We start from the raw sequence: 20,390 nt of genomic DNA, 5'->3' as shown, positions 1-20,390 counted from the left end.
TCATTAAGCCAAACAGCTAAACGTGGCCTATCAGTCTTTTTAAGACTGTTGGCTCTGTCTACCCCGCAAGGGATATGTACGTGATTATATATATGTAAGTAGCCATATTTATTTTCACGTACTTAGTAAATTTTGTTAAATACTGAACTTATATCATATGCATCGTCTATTCGTGATGTATGTCTGAGTTTAGATGGACAGATCTGGGCTATACAGAAACTGTATACATTCTCTACTCGCTTCATACATTGTTTTACTATTTAAATAGAAACATACATAGATATGGTCACGTCTATATCCCTTGAGAGGTAGACAGAGCCAACAGTCTTGTAAAGACTGAACGGCCACGTTCATCTATTCGGCTTAATGATAGAATTGAGATTTAAATAGTGACAGGTTGCTAGCCCATCGCCTAAAACCAAATCTTAAGTTTATAAGTGAGATAGGTACATATGTTACGCCTTTTACGACATCTATGGGAAATAGTGTAGTATCCGGCACCAATAGAAAAAGAATACCATTCCATCTCTTAAACATCATAAATATAGAAAATACTAAGAGATTTCGTCGTGAAACGAAATTGATGGGGGAAAAGTACATTTCGCCCCGATGCATGAACTTCAAAATTCTTTAACGGTCCAATTCTACGACGTGATTTTAGGCTGCGATTACACGACCAGTGTCAGCGTTATTAATGATTCTTTCCAACTAATGTTATTAATGACAAATTAAATTTAATATTATAATACTGAAGAGTTTATTTGTTTCTTTGTTTGAATGCGCTAATATCAGGGACTACTGGTTCGAATTGAAATATTCCCGCAAAATTACGTTGTAAGTAGATGGCGCTAAATTCGCGAGGGCGAAGCTGCGGGTAAAAAGTAGTTGTAAATAAATAAGAAGTCCCGTAGAGTGGTCCCAATTTATTAAAATATAAAACTAGATATTTTGCATGTGTGCAATGGGTTTGCAATTCTTCAATATTTCTACTATACAATATAGTAACCTAATATAAGGTGCCGTGTGGTTCCCGGCACCAATACAAAAAAGAATAGGACCACTCCATCTCTTTCCCATGGATGTCGTAAAAGGCGACTAAGGGATAGGCTTACAACTCTGGATTCTTTTTTAGGCGACAAGCTAGCGGCAGGCTAGCAACCTGTCACTCTTTGAATCTCAATTCTATCATTAAGCCAAATAGCTGAACGTGGCTTTTCAGTCTTTTCAAGACTGTTGGCTCTGTCTACCCCGTAAGGGATATAGACGTGATGATATGTATGTATGTATAAGGTTATGTTATTAAATACGAGTATAGCAAGTGACAAAGTGTTCACGGAAACTATACTTAAATACACCTACATTGTAACCATATTCATGGAATAAATGATTATGATTAGGACATGATATATGTGGATGGTCCTGTGTATCGGTTAAACTTATAGATAGAGAGAAAGGGAAGAAAGATACATATATTAACTTGAACTTGTCAACTGTAGTCAATAGATCCACAGTGAAAACTTACAAAATCTAGGTCATTTAAACAAAGACATCACAGTAAAAGGTCTATGAGGTACAGAGGCGAATTCGACGCTAAATCAATATTTAGAAAACATCAATAATAGAAATATTGTCATTTAAATACTTACATGAATACTTCAAATGTACTGTATTAAGACAGACAGATAGATAATTCATTTATTTGATTTGCCACACACAATTTAAAATGTACATATGAAATAAGTGATACCTTGTATCCAATTTTGAAAATAAATCTATTCTATTCTAAATACAAATCAATAAGGGCGTGAGTTGCAGAAATACAAAAAAGTCATAACTCAACGAATTTATTGCTATAGAGCGATAAGCTGGTTTTCTTTTCTTTTACTACCTTTCTGTTATTCGTTGGAATAACATGAATAACAGACATCTAATCATTCAGGTTGGCTGAAAGAGATACCACTTAGGGATAAGCCCGCCTTTCTACAGTACTGTTTTTATTTGTAATGTACTCCTTTAATGAACAATAAAGCATTTACTTACTTACATCTTTTGCTTTCTTAATACAGAAGAAATATCTAAATACAAATAATACTGCTAAAACAGTTTCAAATAAGCACCACTCAAACCCGCCTCAAATCTATCGTCCGCTATTTACGACCGCGTATCCGCACCCTAAAGGCTGTTTCGCGAAAAACTACCGCGGAAATTGAATGGAATTTCATTCGGCGAGATGCCGGCGAGATAAATGCGCCGGCGGCGGCCGGAAAACTGGCCGATAGCGGACGATACAATATTTGGACTACGGTTGCGCGACTCGGTTATCCTGGTTATTTGGCATTGCCTTAAACGGGTTTGGTTTAAAAAAATTATAATTCTAAATTCAAAATTTTTATTCATTAGGTATAATAGGATACTTCATGTTCATTTATACATACATATGGTCATATAAACACGTCTATGTGCCTTGCGGGATAACAGAGACAGCAGTCTTGAAAGAATGATAGGCCGCGTTCAGCTTTATTGGCTTGATGATAATAGTATTGTGATTCAAATAGTGACAGGTTGCTAGCCCATCGCCTTAAAAAGAATCCCAAGTTTCTTAGCATATCCCTTAGTCGCCTTTTACGACAGCTATAGTTAGTTTATACATACATATAATCACGTATATATCCCTTGCGGGGTAGACATAGCCAGCAGTGTTGAAAGACTGGTAGGCCACGTTCAGCTGTTAGGCTTAATGATAGAATTGAGATTCAAATAGTGACAGGTTGCTAGCCCATCGCCTTAAAAAGAATCCCAAGTTTGTAAGCCTATTAGTCGCCTTTTACGACATCCATGGGAAGATGATGGAGTGGTCCTATTCTTTTTTGTATTGGTGCCGGGAACCACACGGCACAGTTGGTTATATTTATTTGAAGTTAAATGACAGGAATTGTATCTCTATTGCTACGCGATGTGAGACTATGTTTTTACTATACTTCAAGTCGGGCAGTGTATAGGTACTATGTATATGACGAGGTGTCGCAATCCGCACTTTTATTTGCCACACGCTGGATTTATTGCAATAGGCGAATTCTATACTACAAGACATATTTACGAGCTAGAAGTTAAGATGAATCTATACTAATATTATAAAGCAAAATGAAGAGATTTTTTGTTTGTTTGTTTGAACACGCTAATCTCAGGAACTACTGGTACGAATTGAAAAATAAACTAGGGATTATTCTTTTAGGCGATAGGCTAGCAACCCGTCACTATCTATCTATCCGTTACTATATATCTACTAATCTCAATTCTATCTAAAAGCTAAATAGCTGAACGTGGACCAATTTTCAAGACTGTTGGCTCTGTCTAAAGCTCTGTGTAAAGATTATATGTATGTATGTATGTATGCACATGATAATTTAATATAAAATTTTATTCCACCATTGCGATTGACAGTGAAAATTATATAGATACATATATATAATAACGATATCTTTTGAGAAAACTAACTTTTACTGAAAAGATTTTCTTCAGAGTTCTTAAGTTTAGCTCGTCTCGGCTATAACGCCAATGTGCCCTCAAATAATACGTACATAAGTCAGTTATATTCAACTCCAATTTAAGACCATAAGCCATACCCAAAAACCTCTGAAACCCCCGGTGAATTTGTTAAACGTTAACGTCCTCATTAAACATAAACAACACGGATGTAATCCGACATCCGTTACGGGAACGCAAACCGTTCCGGCGCACGGGAAAACCGCATAAAAACAATTGCTTTATGGTTGGAATTCAAAGTCATGCGTTCGAAACGCGCAGTGTGTAAGCGCGTTTTTTTTTCGAAATACACGTGATTATAAAGCTGAAGAGTTTGTTTGTTTGTTTGAACGCGCTAATCTCAGCAACTACTGGTTCGAATTGAAAAATTGTTTTTGTGTTGAATAGACCATTTATCGAGGAAGGCTTAAGGCTGTATCACATCACGCTGCAACGCTCAATGATGCCCAAAAAACTATTAGCATAGCTAGTTAATAATACAGTTATTACGTGCGATTCATGAACCTTATAGATAAGTAGCTGTTGTGCAATGCTTTGCTCCCGTGGGAATTCCCAAAAAAAAGGCTTATGTTTATCATGTCTTTGTGCCAAATATCGTCAAATTAGTAAAGTCGTTTTTTTTGAGTAAATTAAAATTGATACAAAAAAAATACAAATTTTTCTCTTTTTTATTTCAGTATGGATAATATTGTGAAGTTTTCTTTGTTTTATTTGTCACGCCGCCTCCGCCAGGGCCCGAGTAGAGAAAGAAAGAAAGAAGTAAACCTGGTTTGAAGTCGTCAAAGATAATATGAGTGCCAATGGTCTGAAAACGTGGCTTCTGTCTTTTTAAGACTGTTGGCTCTGTCTACGCCGAAAGGGAAAAAGCTGTGAGTTTTAGAAAAAATAATAGGACCACTCCATCTCTTTCCCCGTGGGTGTCGTAAAAGGCGACTTTGGGATAGGCTTATAAACTTGGGATTCTTCATTTAGGCGAAAGGCTAGCAATCTGTCACTATTTGTATCTCAAATCTATCATTAAGCCAAACAGCTGAACGTGGCCTATCAGTCTTTTTAAGACTGCTGGCACTGTCTAACCTGCAAGGGATATAGACGTGATTATATTTATAAATGTATGTATCAAACGCGTATTTTAAAACGCGCTATTCAACGGCACGTCTCGCCGACTCCACTATGCTACTAGCCTAACGCTATCTGAATAAACCTGCATGCGTTTCACGCCTTTTCCATTATAAATAACGCTTTTATTCGTCTGGGGATCACTTTTAAACACTTTTTTAAATGTGTCGCCATTATAAAAAATACATTTTTAAGGCCAACAGGCAACATTTGTGGTAGGGAACCACCTCTTTGCTGAATTTTAAAACGATACCATTGAAAATTCTGTATGTTGTACGTTGCGCTGTGAAAATAAAATGAGTATAGGCAGTTGAAGTGAATATTGCAGTTGAGAATGGCCGTATGCCGCCGGGTTTTTATTTTGTTTTTTGTCCTGGGAGCGAGCGGGAACGTGCAAGAAGTAAGTGCAGACAGAGATTTTTGTATAAAAAAACGTAGAGTTTTTAAGCAAAAGAAGGGACATGGTAATTGGCAAGCGCGGGGTAGGCAGAGCCAAGTCAAGTCTTACCCTTGCGGGGTAGACAGAGCCAACAGTCTTGGAAATACTGAAGGCCATGTTCAGCTGTTTGGCTGAATGATAGTGCCAGATTGCTAGCCCATATCCTAAAAAAAATCGTAAGTTTACAAGCCTATCCATTAGTCGCTTTTTATTACATCAATGGGAAAGAGATGGAATAGTCCTACTCTTTTTTCTATTGGTGCCGGGAACCACACGGCAATCGGAAATATATAGTCTGCGATTCTACATTATGCCCTGGGGAAGTAGGCATGTGTTCTTAACGTGAAAAAGATGAGAGGTATTAACTATTTTTAATTATTTTCGACTGCTTTTTAGATAAGTATGTTTTCAAATTATCGAAGAAAAATGTCTACCTGCTACCACTGCCTGTATAAGCCATATTTCTACTGTTCTTACCAAATCAAATTGATCCCATACGTTTCTCAAAGTTTTTGAGAATAACTTCGATCTTACGGCTCATTAGAAACTAAAATAAACTTTCAACTAAGATCGTAATCCCGAAATATTCTGCCGGGAACTCTAATTGTAAAAATACCAGACGTAAAAAGTATCGTACTAACAGTGTATCCCAGCTTTATTCAACGCTCACTGTATCCTGTTCACACCCTAATTGTAATTGTTTTGTCGAGAACATTTCACGTGCTCGTTCGAATTTTAAAACAGGAACGCTACAAGGCACAGACGTTCCGCTATAGAACCCCGAATGAAGCTACAATTCCAATTTTAAAAATATACATAAAATGGAACTGGCAGCTTATTGTGTGTTCGGCTTGTTTAAGGCACGCTGACAGCCGAAATTCTATTTTGTTTTTGGCGAAATTCGCGCGGATTCATGAGAAATGTTTCGCTATTGCGTAATTTCTTTTTTTTTTTAGTTTTATCGCAGTATCTAGTATTCCGGATTTAATAGAGAGGCTTTTTTTGGCTAACATAAAAACTTTACGGGCACAAACATTTTACATTTTAGTGCCGTTGATTTTTTTGGAAATAATTTTAGTGCATGGCTCAACAACATGAAATACAAATTGTTGTTTGTTTGTAAACTATGTAGCTATACACGTGTGAAAAACTGAAAATTAAAATCATAAAGTATAAAAAAAATCATACGAAACCGCGCGTTCTAGATAAATACTGACCACAGTGCGAGTCAAATTCCCTACGATTAATTCCTTCCAATAACTTGATAGTTTTCATCAAACCAATTTTAGTTTGAAGTTTCTATTAAATTCTTCATCTTCTTCCTGGCTTCAGCACCAGTTGCATCGTCATCACTCTGACGAGTTCGGGGAATACCTTGACCATGGACCCTGGATTGGGTGAGTCAGGTTTTTTACACGAAGCGACTCCCGTCTGACCTCCGCAACCTTTGCAGGTAAACCTAACCCGTATTGGATCGAACATGGTTACACATACAATTGCCTGAATGTGCAGGTTTCCTCACGATGTTTTCCCTCGCCGTAAAAGCATCGGTTAGTATTCAAACTAATGTACATAACTTCGAAAATACTCATTGGTTCATGGCCGAGGTGGGATTTGAACCTTTGCCTTTTTATGCGCATCACGCATTTCGACCAGCGACACTCTTAAGTTTTTATTAAATTAAGCATAAATATATAATTTTTAATTAATGATGTAGCTTTATGGGTTCTTTATTTAACATTTAAATCTGGAATATTTTACAATAAATTAAGGTTCACATCACAATACATGCGTAAAACTGAGAACCCGCATAATAAGAGGGAATGAGATAGATATAATTTTATCATTTTCGACGCCTTTTCACAAAAACTCTTTGTTCTTTAGGAGTTCTTTCAGAAAAATCGTCGTCTTGCCAAGGGTATAGTGGAAGCCCTTCAGGACACCAACTTTGACGAGGAACTGCTCTTCGACCTGAAGAAGGAAAACCAGGTTTTCCTCAACAGGACGATGTCGCTTATCATCAAATATATCGTTAAAAGGTAAACATATAGGATCGTGTGGTTCCCTGTACCATTAGAAAAAAATAGGACCACTCCATCTCTTTCCCATGGATGTCGCAAAAGGCGACTAAGTGATAGGCTAATGAACTTGAGATTCTTCTTTTAGGCGACAGGCTTGCAACCTGTCACTATTTGAATCTCAATTCTATCATTAAGCCAAACAGCTGAACGTGGCCTATCAAGTCTTTTTAAGACTTTTGGCTCTGTCTATCCTGCAATGAATATAAACGTGATTCTATGTATGTATATAGGATTCAATTCTAACCCCTCCATGTATTTTTCACTAAATGATAGGCTAATAAACTTAAGATTCCTATTGTAGGCAAAAGCAATGTCCTATGTCCAACCTGTCACTATTGGAATTCTATCATGAAGCCGTACAGCTGAACGTTTCAGTCTTTTCGAGACTGCTGGCTCTGTCTACCTCGCAAGCGATATAAACGTGAACTAAATTTGACGTTAAGCCTTTTGTGTTACTTACATCATCAAAATTAGCCTTACAAAAATCTGAAAAATTTATGAGCTTTAAATACATAGGTACATACATATTGTACGTGTATATCCCTTGTGGGGTAGACAGAGCCAACAGTCTTGAAAACACTGATCGGCCACGTTCAGCTATTTGGCTTAATGATAGAATTGAGATCCAAATAGTGACAGGTTGCTATCCCGTCGCCTAAAAGACGAATCCCAATTTTGTAAGCCTATCCCTAAATAAAAAAAGACAAATAAAATAATAAAATATAAATGGCTACAATTTCAAGATTGTGTTCTTTCATAAACAAAGCCGAGTAACGAGTTAACTGTCTGCTACGAACACTTGACCGGCTCCTTCGCGCCGTGACGTCACTTGACCCAATACCTCGTACGAGAGTAAATTGTACTTCGTAAATTTGTTAGCTAGTTTTAGTTTTTATAATGGTATTTTAACAAAGATAAATAAATGTTTAACCAAAAGATACTTAGATAAGTACAATCAATTAAAGGAATTATTATTAAATAACACAGTGCCGTGCGGTTCCCAGCACTTCTGAATAGGACTCTCTCTTACCAGAGAAATAGGCCACGTTCAGCTTTTTGGCTTGATGATAGAATTGAGATTCAAATAGTGAAAAGTTGCTAGTTCATCGCGTAAAAGAATAATCTCCTTTTAATACATCCATAGGAATGAGAAGGAGTGTTCCTATTCTTCTGTATAATTTATCCCGTATATATTTATATTTTTTTTATTTTTATTGGTTCCGGTAACCACAAGGCACGCCCTATAATATTACATATGTACATACATACATATGATCACGTCTTTATCCCTTACGGGGTAGACAGAGCCAACAGTCTTGAAAAGACTGATAGGCCACGTTCAGCTGTTTGGCTTAATGATAGAATTGAGATTCAAATAGTGACGGGTTGCTAGTCCATCGCCTAAAAGAAGAATCCCAAGTTTATAAGCCTATCCCATAGTTGCCTTTTACTACTTCCATGGGTAAGAGAAGGAGTGGTCCTATTCTTCTGTGTAATTTGTCCCGTATATATCTATATTTATTTACCCTTTTTTTTTATTGGTTCCGGGAACCACACGGCACGTCCTATAATATTGTTTGTACTATTTATTCAGGGAGGTAGACAACTATAGATCAAGACGCACGGACGCCATCAGCCGGCGGATTTACTCCTCACTCATCATGAAGCTCATTGACATTGCCAAGGTATGGAAACCTACTCGTATAATGATCTTCCAACCGCTCCCGGCAGCGTTGCGACCTTTTTAGAGGCACTCAATTACAATTTTAATTCATTTATTGCATACTAGTTGTTGCCCGCAACTCCGTTTGCGTGTTATTATATACGAAGGTTAAAAATTTCCGTACATATTACAGAGAAGCTGGTCCCTTCGACTTCTACATCAGAATTGAATATAATATTTATTATTCGATTCGTTCATTCAATTCAATTCAAATTAGCATGGTAAATAAGTGATAGGCTTACAAACTTGGGATTCCTCTTTAGGCGATGTGCTAGCAACCTGTCACTATTTGAATCTCAATTCTATCATTAAGCCAAATAGCTGAGCGTGGCCTATCAGTCTTTTCAAGACTGTAACAAGGCTGTAAGTTCCGTCTACCACGCAAAACGTGATTATATATGTATGTAGACCCGCGGACAAAAAAAATGTTGATCATTCTCGGTCTCCAAACTTCAAATGTATTTGACCAGGATCTTCCTCGCAACATCAGCTCCTCCAGCCGCATCGAAACAGCCCACAAATACTACATGAGTGTGGAGAGTCGCGACATGCACGACCAGATGGCTGACGTACAGGTGTTCCACGCATGCGCGAGATTGTACGACATTATGTTCACTGTAAGTCCAATGCCGTGTGGTTACCGGCACTTAAGAATAGAATAGAACTACTCCATATACTACTAACGGCCTCTGTGGCGCAGCGGTAGAACGCTTGTCTGTGGCACCGGAGGTCCCGGGTTCGAATCCCGGCCAGGGCATGATGAGAAACTTTTTCTGATTGGCCTGGGTCTTGGATGTTTATCTATATAAGTATTTATTGTAAAATATAGTATCGTTGAGTTAGTATCTCGTAACACAAGTCTCGAACTTACTTCGAGGCTAACTCAATCTGTGTAATTTGTTCCGTATATATTTATTATTTATTTATTATTATTATATAGTTTCGATGGATATCGTAAATGCGATAGGGATAGGCTTATAAAGTTGGGATTGTTCTTTTAGGCGATGGGCTAGCAACCTGTCACTATTTGAATCTCAGTTCTATCCATTTTCCATGGATGTCGTAAAATGCGATAGGGATAGGCTAATAAAGTTGGGATTCTTCTATTAGGCGATGGGCTAGCAACCTGTCACTATTTGAATCTCAATTCTATCCATATATTTTCCATGGATGTCGTAAAATGCGATAGGGATAGGCTTATAAAGTTGGGATTCTTCTTTTAGGCGATGGGCTAGCAACCTGTCACTATGTGAATCTCAATTTTATCATCAATCAATTCTATCAAGCCAAAAAGCTGAGCGTGGACAATCAGTTTTAAGACAGTTGGCTCTGTCAAGCTCGTAAGGGATATAGACGTGACTATATGTATGTATGTAATTTTTTTTACCTCTCAATAGGAGTCTTTTGTTACCAGGCCCCAAGAATCCTAGCGCAACTTGGTCGTTTGGATGACCTGACTCCTCGACTGCTGGTCAGAAAATTGCACGCTTTGGAGGTCAAACCGGTGCACTTAGCGGTCGCATTGCTTATTCAGGTGAAATTATGTTTCGTTCATCTAAAGTGCCGTGTGGTTCCCGGCACCATTACAAAAAATGAATAGGACCACTTCATATCTTTCCCATGGATGTCGTAAAAGGCGACTAAGGGATAGGCTTATAAACTTGGGATTCCTCTTTTAGGCGATGGGCTAGCAACCTGTCACTATTTGAATCTCAATTCTATCATTAAGCCAAACAGCTGAACGTGGCCTATCAGTATTTTCAAGACTGGTGGCTCTGTCTACCCCGCTAGGGATACAGACGTGATCATATGTATGCATGTACAATCTACTCAAGAAAGAAAAGCAGCATTTAATACCAACATTTCTTTCAGTATCACCTACGCGCCACAGTGAATTTCGCTCTCCGGACCAATGCCATCGATACCCTCGCTACGAAGCCGGCCATGGTAGGTCCCCAGGTGGTGGAGGTCCTGAAGGCACTGGCCACCCGCCTGCTGCCCGTGGCTGAGCTGCTGGATATCCACCTGGCTCATTACAGCCCAGCCTTCAAGGACACCTGCCCGTCAACTTGGTTGGGGATAGTCAATGACAAATCTGTGGCCTGATCATTTTTTGTGTAGTAAAAAATAATTCTTAATTCACTTCTTCTTTTCTGGCATACATACATACATATAATCACATCTATATCCCTAGCGGGGTAGACAGAGACACCAGTCTTGTAAGGTTTGATAGGCCACGCTCAGCTGTTGGCTGTGATAGAATTGAGATTCAAATAGTGACAGTTTGCTAGCCCATCGCCTTAAAGAAGAATCGCAAGTTAGCTAATCAAGCTTATCTAATTAAGCTTAGCTTAGCTAATTAAGCTTATCCCTTAGTCGCCTTTTACGACACCCGTGGGAAAGGGATGGAGTGGTCTTATTCTTTTTTGTAATGGTGCCGGGAACCACACGGTTTCCTTTTCTTAACTTTAAATAACTATTATCTTGAATAGTATCTTTATCAAAGACAAACTAGTAATTAGTCGCAGGAAATTTTGTATTTTTCGTATAGATTTATTGAGAATGGGGATTTTAATCTCCAGGATGAGATGTGAGAGTCGTCTGTTCCTGAACTTTATTTGATAAATGATATTTTACATAACTGTATTTACAAAACAAATAAAACTTAATTTTTCCTGTTATTATATCGAACTGTATTCAATATCCACAAATATACATAAGATATAATATAACTTGTACTTTTTGATGAGATAAGTAATTTTTACTCTTAAATTCGTCTGACGATCGTCACTGTTTTATTTTAGTTCTTTTTTTTTAAATCTTTTTTTTCGTGGCAAACACCACAACAACAAACATAAAAAGGTTTGCTATTTTCCAAACAGAGTCCATTCTATACGCATATTATTACTAGTGCCTTAAGAACTCTGACACAAAATAGTCTTTGGACGAAAAAAGAGCTCTTTATTGCTCCATTTTACGCATTTTGAAGAACTGCTGCTATACATATTCGATCACCGAACTGATATATTGGTCGTAATTCGAGGTACAAAGGTAAGAATTAATGGGTTTTACTTCGGCCGGCCACCAATAAATCGCCGGTAATAAGACTACCAGTTCTGAGTGTTGCCAGAAACTAATAGCACCGCTCCAGTGTTGCAATCCTATCACCCTTTCTAACCTACTGTTTTTGGGATTCCGTTATGAAAAGTTATTTTTTTTATAATATACTTAATAAAATTCATTAAATTATAATTAGTACGTCCTGGTAAAGGGTCAGGTCAAAAGTGCCCGAAACCTTGCATGAAGAGAGTTATGAATGTGGATGAAGCGAAGGAAGTATGCAGAGATCGTGGCAAGAGGTAGTCTCTGCCTACCCCTCCGGGAAAGTGGCGTGATTTTATGTATGTACCTATGTTTGTAAAATTATTGTCATCGTTATTGTAGATTTAAGTGAAAAGAGATCTCATTTCTATCATTTAGCCTAACAGCTGAACGTGGCCTGTCAGTCTTTCAAGACTAGATATAGACTTAATTTAAAAACTTTACTTTCTGTTTGGTCAGCTGGTTGACTGGTAGAGAATGCCAAACGGCATTAAGTCCGCCTTTTGTACATTTTTGTTTTTGTGCAATAAAGTTTAAATAAATAAATAAATATATACTTAATTATATGAATGAATGTCAAAAGAGATTAGAAATTGAATGATTACTAACTAAATTCAGTTATTATCATATCAGTTGGTCCACGATCTCAAAAACAACTGAAGATCCACACAGAACCCCCACATGCACTTAGCCCAACACGCGCATGACCCATTTTTTATTGAAGTAGGATTTATCGCTCATAAAACGAGCGATATATCTCCCGATAGTATCGATTGGAGCCAGGAAACGCACGTGAGAATCCATATGACTTCCAGTTTACTCTGTACATACATACATACGTATAATCACGTCTATATCCCTTGCGGTGTAGACAGAGCCAACAGTCTTGTAAAGACTGATAGGCCACATTCAGCTATTTGGCTTTAAGATAGAATTGAGATTCAAATAGTGACAGGTTGCTAGCCCATCGCGTAAAAGAAGAATCCCAAGTTTATAAGCCTACCCCTTAGTCGCTTTTTACGACATCCAAAGGAGAGAGATGGAATGGTCCTATTCTTTTTACTATTGGTGCCGGGAACCACACGGCACTACTCTGTAAAGACTTTACTCTGTAAAGTGATTCTATTTCGGGTACTCGTGACATGTCCGTCCCATATCAATATTTTAGGGTTGAGAAATGCCGTCATGGGCTAGTGGTTAAAGTGATGAGGCGTTCCGAAACCGCCAAGCTTGCATGAAGAGAGTTATGAATGTGGATGAAGCGAAGGAAGTATGCAGAGATCGAGGCAAGTGGAAAGAGGTAGTCTCTGCCTACCCCTCCGGGAAAGAGGCGTGATTTTATGTATGTATGTATGAGGCGTTAAATTCTGAGTGAACCATAATTTTCAAGTTTGAACTCTTTTTCCTCCTGGCTTTAGTCCAGGTTGCATCCTCACTCTGGAGAGGAGCCCCGGGGTATGCATTTGACCATGGATCCCGGGTTAGAATCAGGTTTTTACACGAATCGACTCCCGTCTGCGCTCCGCAACCTTTGCAGAGGAACCTAACCCGTATTGGATTGATCAATGTAATCCAACCAAATAGACAGTAAGTAAAAAGATGCAGATCCTATCTTACCCTTCAGGGAAAGAGGTGTGATCAGATAATATGTTAAATCTATATATATCTGAGTATTCAAGTACCAAATACCATATACAGTAGAAGTATGAAAATCTTCCTTTTCTGAAAGGCTTCAATTTTTTTAAATATATGACGTTAAAGAAACCGTTAAAAAAAATTAAAAACAAAAAACATTATCTCGATTGTGAAACTAGTCATGCAATCACCCTCTACCAGAGTCGCCTATGTAAATCCCTAAATACTTATAACTAATTTAGTGCATGTCAGCACTTTTGGGGACTTCCATAGAGCCTGATTGCATTGGAGTAGTTAGTAAGATTGTTCTCGTCGTGCACCTCTGACAGACGTCCCATTTAAATATTACAATATAACTTTCGTAAATTAAATTTTAAATAAATAAGTTAGTTTTAAATTATTTTTACAACTCTTTAAAAAGTCTCCCATACGTTCCCGACACAAGTCTAACTCGATGAAAACGTAAACAAAACAATATGATGTTTACATAATGACACCACAACTAATAAAACAGGATAGCACGGTGTTATTAAAATTAAGTTGAATACTCGTAAATGTGGTTTATTCCACAAATTGGACGTGTTTCGTGGCTCCGTCCCAGATAATGTATGCGCGGGCGCAGGTCATTCCGGAACAATTTACGATCACAGGTTATGGCCATAAAGTTATTGTGAACAGAAAGGTAATGCACTAAGAGCGTTGAGCGAGCTCCTAAATTTTTGTACATTTTTAATAACGATGACAACAGCGAAATTATATAAATCCACACTATTAATGAAGAGAAAAGATTTGTACTTTTTGTACCTATGTTTGTAACGAATTAACTCAAACACAACTAGACTGATTTTCACGAAATTTGGCACAGATGTAGAATAGACAGAGTGAAATAGGCATACATTTTTTTTTGAATTACCCATTAGAGCGAAGCTAGTATTTTATCTGAGCCAGCCTAAACCGCTGGGTCTAGACATTTGAAATGTAGGTTCGTTATGTAGTCTAGAGTTGTGCTGAGAGAGGATTCCTGAAATTCCCACGGTAACAAAAATTAACAAGATTTTTCGTTTCACGTGGATGAAATCGCGGGCGGAAGTACACATAACATAGCATAACAATTCAATAACAAAAGTCTTGAAGATATTTTGGAGTTTTCTAAATCTGTGTTAATATCCGTGTGGTTCCCGGCACCAATACAAAAAAGAATAGGACCACTCCATCTCATTCCCATGAATGTTTTAAAAGGCGACTAAGGGATAGGCTTACCAACAACGGGATTCTTTTTTAGACTATGGGCTAGCAACCTGTCACTATTTGAATCTCAATTCTATCATTATGCCAAATTGCTGAACGTGGCCTATCAGTCTTTTCAATACTGTTGGCTCTGTCTACCCCGCAAGGGATATAGTCGTGACCATATGTATGTATGTGTAAATATAAAGCGTCACTTCTGTTATTTCATAATTTGTGTTATAGCCTATAGTTATTTTTATGAAAAGATCGTTTGTTCTCGCATAAAAAATATCGTATTTGTACACGGCTGTCAAACGGCTAGTTGCACAATTTTATCGCCAAACGGACGAGGCTTACTTCCTGTTGAAGCTTGAAAAATCGTCCGGCAATAAATTGTAGCTGCATTCCAGATATTGTTTTAGAGATTTTTGGCAAGCCTTTTGTCGGGATAAATAAATCGTGCTTAAGTTATGTCGTGAGAGGCGACGAGGAATAAGCACTTTCGCATACGTAGATACATATAATCACGTCTATATCCCTTGCGGGGTAGACAGAGATAACAGTCTTGAAAATATTTATAGGCCACGTTCAGCTGTTGTCCATCGCCTAAAAAACGAAACTCAAGTTTATAAGCTTATCCCTTAGTCGCCTTTTACGACACCCATGGGAATATAGACCCGTCTATATAGACGTGACCATATGTATGTATGTATGTTAAGACATAAGGGACCATTTTCGCACCCTCCTAAATAATAACAGCGTATTTAACAGGCGCGCAGCAGCCCTGCCTTCCACTGACGTCATTGAGACATTGGTAGGGCTGACAACTGAGACATCATAAAGCTGAAAAGTTTATTTGTTTCTTTGTTTGTTTGAACGCGATAATCTCAGGAACTACTGGTTTAAATTGAAAATTCTTTTTGCGTTGAATAGACCATTTATCGAGGAAGGCTTTTGATTATATAACATCACGCTGCAACTAAAAGGAACAAATATATAATGGAAAATGTGAAAAAAAACGGGGAAAATTATTCATCCTTGAGGGCTTCAATGATGCCCAAAATAACTTTTCCACGCGGACGAAGTCGCGGGCATACCTAGTCTTATATATAAAATTCTCGTGTCACAATGTTCGTTTCCGTACTCCTCCGAAACGGCTTGACCGATTCTCATGAAATTTTGTGAGCATAGGTCTGACAGTCGGCCAACGACTATTTTTCATACACCTTAGTGATAAGGGTTGTCCACCCTTAACATTTTTTTTTTACTAATTACTATTTTCGTAGCTATTCTTTAGTTTGATTGCTTCCGACGATTAAAATTATAAATTCATAGATATATACAAAATAATTAAATCTGGCAACCTTATGACAACCAAATAAAAATAAGAAAAGATAAAATGATTGATTTACACAAAATTATAATAACAATCATTGGCGACCCTATGACGAAAAACAATTGCACATTGGAATGCAATAAATTAAAAAATAAATAATTATATAGATTTATTCAAAAATAAAATAGCAATTATTGGCAACCCTGTCACGGAATATTATTTAATGACAGTCTGCGGGACACTCAGCTGATAAGCCGGGTCGGTACCGTGACATCATATCTTTGATGTGTGGACCTGTTCACAGATTTTGTGGTCGCGGCGACAAAGGGAAAAAGGCGACTAGGGGAGGTTTAATAACCTAGGGATTCTTCTGGTCGGCAATGGGCTAGCAGCCTGTCACTAATTGAATATTCAGTCATATCTTTGATGTGTGGACCTGTTCATTGATTTTGTGGTCGCGGTGTGGGATGGGTCGCCATTTTTTAATTAAGTCATTGAAGGTAACTTTGTAAAAATGATTGTATTCATAGTTATGATTATTTATATTTTTTCATGCACATAGTCATAGTCACGTGTCCCTTGCGGGGTAGACAGATCCAACGAATTTGTATTAATGATTTATTAATGGTTAAAGACTATAAGAAATTTGCCTTAAAAAAAATGCTGGTAGGCAAAATAGAAAAAAATAAAAGTTGGTATTCTTTTAATAGACAATGAGCCGGCAATTTAGTCTTTTCTGAATCTTATTTCCATCATAAAGATTCTGAAAATGGCCTTCTTCTCTAGTCTTCTTGAATCATCTCGAGATCATTGGCTTTGTCTACCCCATATGGGATAAATACGTAATTTATGTATACGAATCACTACATAGTATAAAACAAAGTCGCTATTTTAGTCTGTTTGTCTGTATGCTTAAATCTTTAAAATTACGCAACGGATTTTGATGCAGTTTTTTGTAACAGGTAGAGTGATTCAAGAGGAAGGTTTTTATGTATAATTTTTTCCGAATTTTGCACCCGTGCGAAGCCGGGGCGGATCGCTAGTTAGAGATAAAACAAAAATCTGTAACCTTTATACAAGACTTACTAAACAAACACAAAGTAAAAGTAATAAATAAACAACTTGTTTAATCACCTTTTACAAACATCTATAAATATTACACGGCCGTAATAAACCTCAAAGTTGCAATTTTAAAATCTCCATAAAATGAGAACGACCCATCAAATTGGGGATTATTAAATAATGTGATTCGCGTCAACTGATACTTCTATATTATACTACTTCGTATCAACTTTTAGTACCTGGGTTACCGAGCGGTGCTCGGTGCACGTCTAAAAATACACCAAAAATCTGAAATACATATAAAGTAATAATAACAAAAAAAGATCACTTACAATTCAATGAAAGATTTAAGAAGGAACATATACCTACAATGATAAAATATAAAAAATATACCTATAGTCAGTACCTATAGTACATTCAATATATACCTATAGTCCCGTCTGTATCTCTTGCGGGGTAGACATAACGAACAGTCTCAAAAACACCGTAAACCCACGTTCAGCTAAATGATGTGTGTATTTATGTATATCTTTTAAAAGCGTCTTTATTTTGCAAGATTTTTTACACAACAAGGCATTATTTCCCTCTCACATCATATTGTGCTTGATCAAATGACAGAGTCATTTATTGAGTAAAGGGTTGACCCGTAAGAAGTCCAATAAGTATAAAAAAGGTGTACCTAGTCCAAAAAAATATATCAATTGGGAGCCAAAACTCTTGACGTAAATCTCAATTCCTAGCGATTAAGGGATCCGCGCGATTTATTGCCGAGTCGTGTGCGCAATAAAATATAAATAACTAGACTTTTGCTCAGGGCTCATGGATCCTAAGGTTCCTAATACCTAAGAAAATATAATAAACTAGAGGTCGCCGGCGACTTCGTCCGCATGGAAACCCTATCAATGCAGACAGAGACAGCAGTCTTGAAAGACTGACAGGCCACGTTCAGCTGTTAGTCTTAATGATAGAATTGAAATTCAAATAGTGACAAATTGCTAGCCCGTCGACTAAAAGAAGAATACATACAAACATATACATAAATATGGTCACGTCTATATCCCTTGCGGGGTAGACAGAGCCAGCAGTCTTGAAAGACTGACAGGCCACGTTCAGCTGTTAGTCTCATTGATACAATTGAAATTCAAATAGTGATAAGTTGTGAGCCCGTCGACTAAAAGAAGAATACATACATATGGTCACGTCTATATCCCTTGCGGGATAGACAGAGCCAATAGTCTTGAAAAGACTGAATGACCACGTTTAGGTATTTGGCTTAATAATAGAATTGAGACTCAAATAGTGACAGGTTGCTAGCCCGTCGGCTAAAAGAAGAATCCCAAGTTTATTAGCCTATCCCTTAGCCGCCTTTAACGACATCCATGAGAAAGAGATGAAATAGTCCTATTCTTTTTTATATTAGTGCCGGGAACCACACGGCATGGAATTCATTAAAGGCGACTAAGGGAGGTTAAATAACCTAGGGATTATTCTTGTCGGGAATGGGCTAGCAACCTGTCACTAATTGAAACTCATTTCATTACACATATTTTTCGAGACTGTTGTCTCTGTCTACCCCGCAAGCGATAAAGATGTGATTACAAACATACATACATAATATGTGTATGTATTCCACATGACCACGAATCTATGATCCGTTTTACGTATATAACCCTTCGAGCGTCCAATTTTTCATGTTCCATCGAAGGGCCCATTAACCGAGCGACGGAGGGCTACTGAGACCGTAATGCCATGATGTAGTCCCATGGATTTCGTAAAAGGCGACTAAGGGAGGTTTAATAACCTAGGGATTCTTCCTGTCGGCAATGGGCTAGCAACCTGTCACTAATTGAAACTCATTTCATTACACATATTTTTCGAGACTGTTGTCTCTGTCTACCCCGCAAGCGATAAAGACGTGATTACATACATACATACATACATAATATGTGCATGTATTCCACATGACCACAAATGTATGATCCGTTTTACGTATAGAACCCTTCGAGCGTCCAATTTTTCATGTTCCATCGAAGGGCCCATTAGCCGAGGGGCGGAGGGCTACTGAGACCGTAATGCCATGATGTAGGGCTCCGGAATTTTATCTCGGAGCGGAGGCATCTTAATCGTCCCGTGGACGCAGTCAGCAATCGTAAATCTTGCTATTATTTGTGGGTGTAAAAATGTAGGGGTTGGAGTGAAAATTTTAGGTTGTAGTAGGTATTTATGGTGGGTATTGTGTAATTTTTTCTATCATTATGGCGTCTTGTTTGGTTTTTTTTAGCCTCAATATTACACTACGCAATTAAGTTACAAGAAAAAAGTATATATATCTACTTACCAATGAACGAAAAAATATAAGTATTTAACGCAAAAAAATCACAAAATTAACTTTAGCTTTTTAAAATATTTTTTTTGTTATAATGTTGAGCCGAATACGGTGCGATATTGAAAAAAAAAGTATATACGTTCGAAATAACAAACGTGTATTTTCACGTTTTTTTTATTATTAGATATTATTTTATATATATATATTTCACGCGTGATAACAATTTGACGCTACGTCTTTCACTTGCAACGATCATTGCATACTTCTTTCGCTTCATCAACATTCACTCACGCGAAGCTCAAGACCGAGCGGGATGGCGACGCACTGTGGATGCCCTCTGCCCCAGCTAGGGGACATAGGACCTTAAGTCAACATTCATTCTATTGGCGTTGAAAGCAGGAAGCCATAAATTAAAAATAAAGAATAAAAATTCCAACACAAAATTTAATTTTCCTTTTAAAAATAAGAAATAATAAAAGAAACTCAATCTTACGATTATTAGTATGTATTAATTAATATTTTTTAGAAATACGTCGCGTTGGGGTTCCTTTCATAATTATTTTGTATTATCTTATACATTTATTAATATAAATAAATGATAAATTAATTTTAACGTAAATATAAAGACTTAAGAGTCTGGAAAAGGACATAAGGTACCTTTCATCCTGGTAAAAACTATAATTCCTTTGGGATTTGCGAAAACCCTGTATTCTTACAAAGGTGCTGTTTAATTCGTTGCTTTTATAGGTGATGCAAAATTCACCGCTTTTTATAGTTGGCGCTAAATACACGCGGGC

The 20,390-nt window shown here is 37.4% G+C and overlaps 1 protein-coding gene across 1 annotated transcript; it reads left to right on the top strand.

Annotated features, from left to right (window-relative positions):
• Nucleotides 1-6,981: 6,981 nt before the first annotated feature.
• On the top strand, nucleotides 6,982-11,017 carry LOC132904380 (uncharacterized). Its single transcript, XM_060954616.1, has 5 exons — nucleotides 6,982-7,140; nucleotides 8,777-8,867; nucleotides 9,376-9,522; nucleotides 10,320-10,439; nucleotides 10,778-11,017. Exons 1-5 carry the CDS (start codon nucleotides 7,109-7,111, stop codon nucleotides 11,009-11,011), a joined length of 624 nt encoding a protein of 207 aa, XP_060810599.1. The 5' UTR covers nucleotides 6,982-7,108; the 3' UTR covers nucleotides 11,012-11,017.
• Nucleotides 11,018-20,390: the final 9,373 nt, after the last annotated feature.

The sequence above is a fragment of the Amyelois transitella genome, chromosome 4 (assembly GCF_032362555.1).
Source record: "Amyelois transitella isolate CPQ chromosome 4, ilAmyTran1.1, whole genome shotgun sequence".
NCBI classification, from domain to species: domain Eukaryota; kingdom Metazoa; phylum Arthropoda; class Insecta; order Lepidoptera; family Pyralidae; genus Amyelois; species Amyelois transitella.
The sequence above is the reverse complement of the archived record's forward strand: the minus strand, read 5'-3'. Positions and strand labels throughout refer to the sequence as shown.